The sequence below is a fragment of the Triplophysa rosa genome, linkage group LG12 (genome assembly GCF_024868665.1).
Source record: "Triplophysa rosa linkage group LG12, Trosa_1v2, whole genome shotgun sequence".
Taxonomy (NCBI): Eukaryota; Metazoa; Chordata; class Actinopteri; order Cypriniformes; family Nemacheilidae; genus Triplophysa; species Triplophysa rosa.
This window is the reverse complement of record NC_079901.1, coordinates 11,840,519-11,850,365: the sequence shown is the minus strand read 5'-3', so window position 1 is coordinate 11,850,365 and position 9,847 is coordinate 11,840,519. Positions and strand designations below refer to the sequence as shown.

The following is a 9,847-nucleotide window of genomic DNA, read 5'->3' as shown; positions in this document are numbered from 1 at the left end:
CGGCATGCAAATTTCATTCGCCAATTTTCATTGGCCTTTTCAAAATACTCAAAAGATGATAGGTTCTCAAGACGAACCCCAATCTGTCGGTTCAACACAACGTCTCGTTCCCTCCATCAGGGAACTGAGGTTACATACGTAACCAAGACGTTTCTCAGATGGAAGGATGCTGCATGACACACTTCAACAAAAGGAGTCACACCACAAACAGTTTAATATTTCAATAATCAAAGATGGTGTCCGGTGCAAGGGGGTGATGGGAAATTAAGTTCAAGAACGTAAATGTCCAGCAAAAGGGAGTCCACGGGGTGAAAACTGGTAGGGGAACACAAGGAGGCAGACAGGACTGTGACAGGTTCTTAACTGTGGAAGACGACATACCATAACATCACCATAACAATAGAAACTAACTCTGTGTTTCCCAATAATGTCTCTTAAAGGAAGCATGTAAAGTGAAAAAAGAATGGGGCCAAGAACTGATCCCTGTTGCACTCCGAATTTAACTCAAGATTTAAATGACATTTCATCATTTACATAAACAAAGTGGTTACGGTTGGATAAATAGAATTTAAACCAGGCTAATGCCTGACCACAAATGCCAAAATAATGTTATAGTCTAGTCTAGAATGTTGTGATATATAGTGACAAAAGCTGCACTAAGGTCTAGCAGGACTAGAAAAGAGATGGAGCCGCAATCAGATGCTACAAGAAGATCTTTTCCGTTTTTCACTACAGTGTTACAGTGTAAACATGCTGTAATTTGTATTTAAATGAAAGTCTATAATGGTATTGTCACAACATCTTGACTGCCTTAACAATTTACTGACAGCAGCACCTATTGGTAAAATTGATATGTATATTTATTAGCTTAGGTCATAATGCAGTACAATGTTTTAGAAGAAACTAAAACAGAGAGTTGTCTTGGTTGTGTTATGTGCATTCAACTGACTAGAGTAAATTAAAATGTGTTTCATATCAGGAGGTACCTAAAGTATAATGACTGATGAAGGATTACAGTACATGCAGCAATCATGGGTTCTACATAATTGTTTTATGTATTTAATATAGATTTTTTTTAAAGCTTAACAAATTACTGACATCTGATAATGTATTGCTTCGTTTTTCACATATCCCAGTTTTAACAACAACTTTCTCTTTAATAAAAAAAACATTCTGCAACTGTATTTATGTATAACAATACATTTTTGTGATAACAAATAATGATTCTCTTTTTTTTTCTTTCTTAAATGAAACTAAATGTCAAGATGGTACAAAGACATATGTTCCACATCTGCTCAACTTGGCTCATGCTCTGCCCTCTGAGGTCATTGGTTACGTATTGTTTATGCATATTATGTCTATAAAAACTACTGCCATTGCAGAATCGGGAAAACTGCATTTAACAGCTGCTTGTGAGATCAATCTTTGGGATGCTTTTTTTCCTTTACACACTCTTGCTTTTCCATCACCGTAACGTAAAGGCAGAAAACACCCTTTGCCGAATGATGGGAAACCCTAAATACCCTCTGTTTTCAAAGTATGGAGATCAAACTATTGGAGCAGTTTTTCCAGTCCACACTAAAGAAACATTACCTTCATTTGAGTTCAGACAAAAACCTCAGTCTCTGTCATGCTCCAGGTTTGTTACACTGAAAAAGTTTCAGGAAACAATGCAGCTGAGAATGTTGCTAAAATTAACTGATGTTTGTAACCTAAAGGATTGATGTTTTTACAGTGTAAATCTCAGGGATTTTCGACTGGCTCAAACCATGATTTTTACAATTGAGGAGATAAACAGAAATGCATTTTTGCTGCCAAATGTTTCTCTTGGCTACAGAATATATGACAGCTGTTCATCAAGACTGTCTTCTATGAGTGCTATTATGTCAGTGATGAATGGACAGGAATTTGCAGCAGAGCATAAATGTAATGGACAGACTCCTGTAGATGCTATCATAGGAGAAACAGAGTCTTCTGCCACAGTGATTCTGTCCAGAACCACAGGACCTTTTAAAATCCCAGTGGTAAGAAGCAATAATGGTTACACAATTTTGACACAATTTCCAGAATAATGACTGTTTCATTGTTGCTCTTGATTTCCATTTCAGATAAGTCACTCATCTGCATGTGAATGCCTCAGTAACAGGAAAGATTACCCCTCTTTCTTCAGAACTATTTCTAGTGATTATTACCAGGGCAGAGCACTTGCACTCTTGGTCAAACACTTGGGGTGGAATTGGATTGGAGCTGTGAACAGTGACAATGATTATGGAAACAATGGAATGGAAATTTTTCTGAATGCAGCCGAAAAGGAGGGGATTTGCATAGAGTACTCTGTGAAATTCTACCGAACAGAGCCTGACAAACTCAAAAAAGTGGTAAAATCAATGAAACAAGGCACAGCAAAAGTGATTATTGCATTTGTTTCATTAATTGAGATGGGATTACTTATTGAGCAGCTAAGTTTACAGAACATTACAGGTCTTCAAATGATTGGAGTGTTTGGGTGGATAGCTTCAAAAACTTTAATCAATCCAAAGACAACCCGTGTGATGGGAGGGTCACTGGGATTTGCACTGAGAAAAATCTATATTGAAGGGCTTCCAGATTATATTAATACATCCTTCTGGGAAACAGCTTTTCCATGCTCACAAAGAGACAGGAATTCATCTGAAGATGAAATGAATTGCAGCAGTTATCAAGATATACTTGTAGTAAGAAATTACACCGAAGATGTGCCTGAACAACGATATTTAAGTAATGTCTACAAAGCGGTATATGCTGTGGCTTATTCACTACATAGTCTGCTAAAGTGCAAAAGAAAAGAAGGGTGTAATAAAGGACTGACAATACAACCACAGCAGGTAAACAAAAAGAAACTGTTTCTTTATTTAAATTCTGTGTTAAATTGCTGTAATTGCAAAATCTGTTATTTCACTAGATGGTTGAGGCTCTGAAAAAGGTACATTTTACTGTTAAGTTTGGAGATAGTGTGTGGTTTGACAGAACTGGTGCTGCAGTAGCCCAGTATGAAGTTGTGAACTGGCAGCAGGACTCTAATGGATTAATTCAGTTTAAAGCAGTGGGTTACTATGATGCCTCACTGCCACCTGACCAGCGCTTTGTGCTTAACACTGAAAACATCATCTGGACTGGAGGACAGCTGAAGGTAAATTACAAAAACCTGATTATCCAAAAGGAATATACTGGGAAAACGTCATTTTAAAACATGAAATAAATGGTTTTAAAATATAGGCCTAATTTAAGCCTTTTTAATAAACGGTTTTTACATTTACATTGCATGATACCACATATGACAAAATATATTCATAAACTATTCTAATCATTTGTAAAACAGACATTGTATTAGGAATAGGAACAGGAATAGGCCCATTTTTGCCTAGTTTAGCTGTCTTTTGTGTTCGAGTTTCAGTTAAGAACATTTATTTTGAAATAGTTGAATTTTATATTTGGTGCTATTGTTTCTTTGTTCTTCTTGTTATCATCTTTAGTCACTATTTATCTTGCACACGTTTTAGCTTATTTCATGAACATACATATAGCAAGGGTTTGAAATTAACACCTGCCAAATGTGGGTTGCTGGGGAACTTCATGTAAGGCGAACCTGATGCTGCGTCCCAATTTGAATACTATCCGTCCTAAATAGTGTTAGAAAATAGTACTAGCATGTCCCAAATCATAGTATGCTGAGTATTCTTAAAGTACCAAAATATGAAGTGTGGAACTTCATGCACTTGACGATCACAGTTTCGCATACGTAGCTGAAGGGAGGGGGGCTATCAGACACTGCTCGAGAAAAGGTCTCCTGCGGAGTGATTACGCTTTAATCTGATGGTGACTGAAGTCATGGGAATGCAGATGAACATTACTTTAAATATACAATGTACAAATTAATTTTTATGACACACACTGTGTTCTGCAATTGACATCATTTGCCCTCTAATGGGAAACCGCATAAACTTCCAGTTAGTATAAAACTGTTACATATACCAATTGGGACGATACTACTCTTCCTAAATTCATACACCAGATGGTTGAGTGCATAGTGCATAGTTTAATTGCATATACTGTATATAGTACGTAATTTGGAACAAAACTTCATATTACCAATAACGCACCGTGAGAAGGCGGAGTTCCCTTTCTGTCGGTCTCTCGACGTTGTGTCGAGCCGACAGATGGGGTTCGCTCTTGAGAACCTATCAACTTCTGACTAGTTTAGAAAAGGCCAATGAAATTGGCGAATTAAATTTTCATGCCGGACTCCGCCCTCTGATATCCGGATATAAAACGGAGATGGCGTGCTGCATTCATTCACCTTTTGTTCTTCGGAGCCTTCACACTGATCGACTTCGAGACTTCAATCTCTACGCCAAATTACTGCTGGAATCTTAAGACGTGGTGAAGCGGATGGTCCCTTCCTGCAGCGACTTCCCTTGGGCGTCTCAAGTTTTTTTCTCTAAAAGAGCAAATTTCTCCAGCGTGGCATGTCCTGCTGTTCTCATGGGTGCAACACACTCATCGAGGAGGGGGACGGACATGATGTCTGCTTCCAGTACTCTGGGGCAGATGTTGTGGATACGTACTGCCGTGGATATGGGCAGTTGACGATTCAGACGTTGCGTCACATGTGGCTGTTTTCCCACGGGACTCCGTGACGGCAGGACTACGGCCCTGCCGCCCGCTACGGCAAGCATCGAGGGTGATATGAGGATTACTGTGAGCGTTTATCCGCCAGCCACTGGCTCACAGACCGTTCGCACCTTGTCTCGCTCGTCTGACCATTCCCCAGGAGACGGTCCACCGTCTTGTTCCTTAAACACGTATTCGGACACGATGCGTGATGATGAGATGTCTCTTGCAGCATCGGGGGGTGACGTGCTGCCATCTGACTCCGACAATTCCTTGGGCTCCCTCCCTCGGGGGGTCAAGCCCAGGAAGAAGCGGTCGTCGAAATGTCAGCCATGCTTTCCTGGGCCGCAGTGAGCGTTGGGTTGCAGTGCCCGCACTGCCTCTCCCAGTGCTCGCGGCTGGCTACATGGCACCTCGGGGTTGAGCGCGTGGCTCCAAGGCGCGCCCGCCCCCAGTGCCGTGTTTACCGGAAGTGCATGAGGAACTTAGTAAGACCTGGAACGGCCCCATTCCGGCACATTCACATCTAACAAAGTTCTGTCACCCTCTATTCCCTCAAGGGTGAGGCAGCTAGAGGATACGTCGATGTCACCCAGGTGGAGTGTGCCGCCGCGGTGCACTCGTGCCCGCAGGCGGCGGCCATCTGGGGGGCTCGACCTAGACTCCCATCCAAAGCATGTGGGGTCTTCCGTGGGGGGGACCCCCGGGGAGGAGATCGGCTCTGCAGTTTTACCTGTCTGGCGAAGATGTAGCACAACGCACCATCGAAAGAGAGTGCTTAGGCTAATGATTATCCCTGACATTGGGTCTTGCCGCAAAGTCAAGTTGCCGAACACCGTCGTGTAGAGGGTGAGAGCGGCTGTGATAATACCCAGACGATGATGTGGCACAAAGCACCGTCGATTGAGAGTGCTTAGGCTGCTGATTATCCTCGACATTGGGTCTTGCCGCAACGTCGAGTTGCCGAACACCGTCGTGCAGAGGGTGAGAGCGGCTGTGATAATACCCAGACGATGATGTGGCACAAAGCACCGTCGATTGAGAGTGCTTAGGCTGCTGATTATCCTCGACATTGGGTCTCGCCGTGACGCAACGTCGAGTTGCCGAACACCGTCGTGTAGAGGGTGAGAGCGGCTGTGATAAACGCCCAGAGAGGGAGAAAACTTTTAGAAAGGTATTCTCGAACTCCCTGGGGTCTTCCCATGAGGGCCGCATTGGCTTTCACCGCGGCTGCTGATGGGGTGGTGGTCTCCTCTTCGATGTCTCGAAGAGGACCAGGGCTGCTGGGAAGCAGACGGTGCACGGGATCTCGGCGGCCAGAGGGCGGTCGAGTCGCGGCTGGGGAGGACATACGTGATATCCTCTGTCTGCTCCCTAACTGTCGAACTCGACAGTATCACCAAACAGCCCCCCCTTGCGAGATGGGTGCATCGAGAAAGCGGACTTTCTCAGAGTTACTCACCTGTGCAAGGTTCAGCCAGAGGTGTCTCTCCTGGACCACAAGTGTGGACATCGCCCGACCCAGGGCCCGCGCGATCACCTTGTTCGCCCGAGAGCGAGGTCGGTGAAGCCGCGGAGTTCCTGCATAAGCGCTGGGTCGGTCTTACCCTCGTGGAGCTCTCTCCGCGCATTGGCCTGCAGGAAGGCCATAGCATGGAGAGAGGGGACAGCTTGGCCCGCAGCAGAGTAAGCTCTCGACACCTCAGATGCCGAAAAGCCTACGTGCTTTGGACGGGAGTCTAGGTCGAGCCCCGGGGGGACATCGACGTATCCTCTAGCTGCCCCACCATCGAGGGAAGAAAGGGTGATGGAACTAGTTGACGTGTACGCGCCGAAGGGGGCGTTCCAGGTCGTACTAGGTTCCTCATGCACTTCCGGGGGAACACGGCACTGAGGGCGAGTGCGGCTTGGAGCCGCTCTCAAGCCCGATGTACCGTGTATCCAGCCGCGAGCGTTGGGAGAGGCAGTGCGGTGCACCGCAACCCAAAGCCGGCGGCCCGGGAAAGCATGGCTGACATTTCGACATCCGCTTCTTCCTGATCTCGACCCCCCGAGGGAGGGAGCTTCAAGGAATCGTCGGAGTCTGATGCCAGTAAGTCACCCTCCGATGCTGCAACAGACACCTCATCATCACGTACCGTGTCCGATACGTGATTGAGGAATAAGACGGCGGACCGTCTTATGGGGAACGGTCAGACGAGCAAGGCGAGGTGCGAACGGTCCGCGAGCCAGTGGCTGACGGATTAGCGCTCACAGTAATCCTCATATCACCCTCGCTGCTCGCCGTAGCGGGCGGCAGGGCCGTAGTCCTGCCGTCACGGAACGGGAAGCAGACAAGGTGGTGGCTGAGTCCCGTGGGAACACAGCCACCCGTGACGCAACGTCTGAATCGTCAGCCGCCCGCAGTGCGGGCAGGACGTATCCACAACATCTGCCCCAGCGTACTGGAAGCAGACATCGTGTCCGTCCCCCTCCTCGATGAGTGTGTTGCACCCAAGAGAACAGCGGGACATGCCACGCTGGAGAAATTTGCTCTTTTAGAGAAAAAAACTCGAACACTTCTGGAACCGCCGAGACGCCCAGGGGAAGTCGCTGCAGGAAGGGACAGTCTGCTGCACCACGTCGTAGAGCCGGCAGTCTTGTAGCGAAGTCTGTTGATCACGAGCGAAGGCTCCGAAGAACAAAAGGTGAATGAATGAGGCCCGCCGTCTCCCTTTTATACCCGGATATCCGGGGGCGGAGTCCGGCATGCAAATTTCATTCGCCAATTTTCATTGGCCTTTTCTAAGAAGTCGGAAGTGATTGGTTCTCAAGGACGAACCCCATCTGTCGGTTTGACACAATGTCGAGAGACCGACAGAAAGGGAACCTCATTTCCCTGATGGAGGGAACGAGACGTTGTGTCCCTCATGCCACAACGCGTGCCGCCACTGCAGCAGTCGAGAGAGGTCTCAGGCTCCTCAGCCCTAAGGTGAATGAATGCAGCACGCCATCTCCCTTTTTTACCCGGCTATCCGGGGGCGGAGTCCGGCATGCAAATTTCAATCGCCAATTTCATTGGCCTTTTCTAAAATAGTCGGAAGCGATACGTTCTCAAGAGCGAAACCCATCTGTCAGTTCGACACAACGTCTCGTTCCCTCCATCAGGGAACTGAGGTTACATCCATAACCAAGACATTATCCATTATTGTTTTCTTGTATCTGTTATTTATGTGGTAAAATTGTGTTGTCATGACACACAGAGGGTTAAAGAAAGGCTACAGGTGAGAGAGTGATACTATAATGAGAAACCGGTGAGAGGGGAAAGTCCGACTTGGAGACATGGGAACGATGTGATTGACGCAGACAATGAGCACATGGCGAGCTGTCAAAACAGCGTGCCATGTGCTCGACAAAACAAAACAACCACCCACACCAGACACAAAGCACTGACGTGACCGGGATCACGACATGGGTAAACTATGTATTAACGTGCTGTTTTCTCACTCAGAAAACAATGTTTTGCAGCCTAGGATGAAGTGTGTATGTACATTAAAGATGATTTTAGATAAATAAGCCTAATTCCTTTTTTAAATACTTAAAATAATAAAATTAAATAGTTTCTCAGTATTAATGACATATTGATCTTTGTTCCTCAGAGATTGATAAATGACTGAATGTATGGGCATTATACATGTTTTCACATAGAAGCCAAGGTCTGTGTGCAGTGAGAATTGTCCTCCAGGCACTAGGAAGGCTGGACAGAAAGGAAGACCTGTCTGCTGTTATGACTGTATTCCATGTGCAGATGGAGAAATCAGTAATGAGACAGGTAAACTTAAACTCCTCTCAAAGTAAAAAAAATGTTTGGTTTCTTTTTTAGTGATTTCCTACTGTTCAAGATTGATGTTTCTTATGAAAAAAATTATAAATAAAATGTATTTCCTTTTGTATCCAACTAAAGTATAGCTATTACAACTTTTCTTCCAGATTCAAATAACTGCATGCAGTGTCCAGAAGACTTTTGGTCTAATGATGAGAAAAATACATGTGTGTTAAAGGCTCTAGAGTTTCTGTCATTCACAGAAGTTATGGGTATAGTGCTAGTCTTTTTCTCACTGTCTGGTGTAATTATAACTGTACTGGTCACAGTCCTGTTTTACAGTAAGAAGGACACACCCATAGTAAAAGCCAACAACTCAGAGTTGAGCTTCCTACTGCTCTTCTCATTGACTCTGTGTTTTCTCTGTTCACTTACTTTCATTGGTCGCCCCACTGAGTGGTCCTGTATGTTACGTCACACAGCGTTTGGGATCACTTTTGTCCTCTGTATCTCTTGTGTTCTGGGGAAAACAATAGTTGTGTTAATTGCCTTCAAGGCCACACTTCCAGGAAGTAATATCATGAAATGGTTTGGGCCTGTACAACAGAGACTCAGTGTTCTTGCCTTTACACTTATACAGGTTCTTATCTGTGTGTTTTGGCTAACAATATCTCCTCCTTTTCCCTATAAAAATAAGAAATATTATAAAGAGAAGATCATTATTGAGTGCAGTCTGGGATCTACAGTAGGTTTCTGGGCTGTAATGGGTTATATTGGTCTACTGGCTCTATTGTGCTTCATTTTGGCTTTTCTTGCTCGGACGCTGCCTGATAACTTCAATGAAGCTAAATTCATCACATTCAGTATGCTCATATTCTCTGCTGTGTGGATCACATTTATCCCATCTTATGTCAGTTCTCCTGGAAAATTGTCTGTAGCTGTAGAGATTTTTGCAATTTTAGCTTCAAGCTTTGGTTTACTATTCTGCATATTTGCACCTAAATGTTACATAATCCTCTTTAAGCCTGAACAAAATACAAAACAACATCTGATGGGAAAAACACAAACTAAGTCTTATTGAGGGATAACAAGCATTATTAACATTTCAGAGGTTTTATTTATCCAAAGAAATGAAGTGTATGACATTCAATGATTACACAAAACAGCACACATTTATACTAAACACAAGTATAATGCAACTGTACAAGTTACATCAAGAAACGGTGGCACTGCTAAAATATATAATACATACAGAAAAAAACTGTGGCCACTTGTGTATATATGTTAATCTGTGTAAAATGCACAGAGTTTAACACTGTGTCTAACTTGAAATAAAGCCAGTTTGATCAGAAAAGAAAAGGAGGGCCCACATTCTTGTGATGTTTGTCTTTGAGT

At 44.3% G+C, this 9,847-nt stretch overlaps 1 protein-coding gene across 1 annotated transcript; it reads left to right on the top strand.

Moving 5' to 3' along the window:
• Window positions 1–1,430: 1,430 nt before the first annotated feature.
• LOC130562891 (extracellular calcium-sensing receptor-like) lies at window positions 1,431–9,533 on the top strand. Its single transcript, XM_057348202.1, has 6 exons — window positions 1,431–1,639; window positions 1,736–2,024; window positions 2,109–2,864; window positions 2,942–3,169; window positions 8,338–8,461; window positions 8,620–9,533. The coding sequence occupies exons 1-6, from the start codon at window positions 1,431–1,433 to the stop codon at window positions 9,531–9,533; spliced, it is 2,520 nt and encodes an 839-aa protein (XP_057204185.1).
• Window positions 9,534–9,847: the final 314 nt, after the last annotated feature.

Bases quoted from the DNA above. Each gene is read 5' to 3' on its own strand.
- LOC130562891 (XM_057348202.1), top strand. From the start codon at position 1,431: ATGCTTTTTTTCCTTTACACACTCTTGCTTTTCCATCACCGTAACGTA. The intron at 2,025-2,108 runs GTAAGAAGCAAT...TTTCCATTTCAG, and splicing joins GACCTTTTAAAATCCCAGTG to ATAAGTCACTCATCTGCATG. The intron at 8,462-8,619 runs GTAAACTTAAAC...CTTTTCTTCCAG, and splicing joins AGAAATCAGTAATGAGACAG to ATTCAAATAACTGCATGCAG.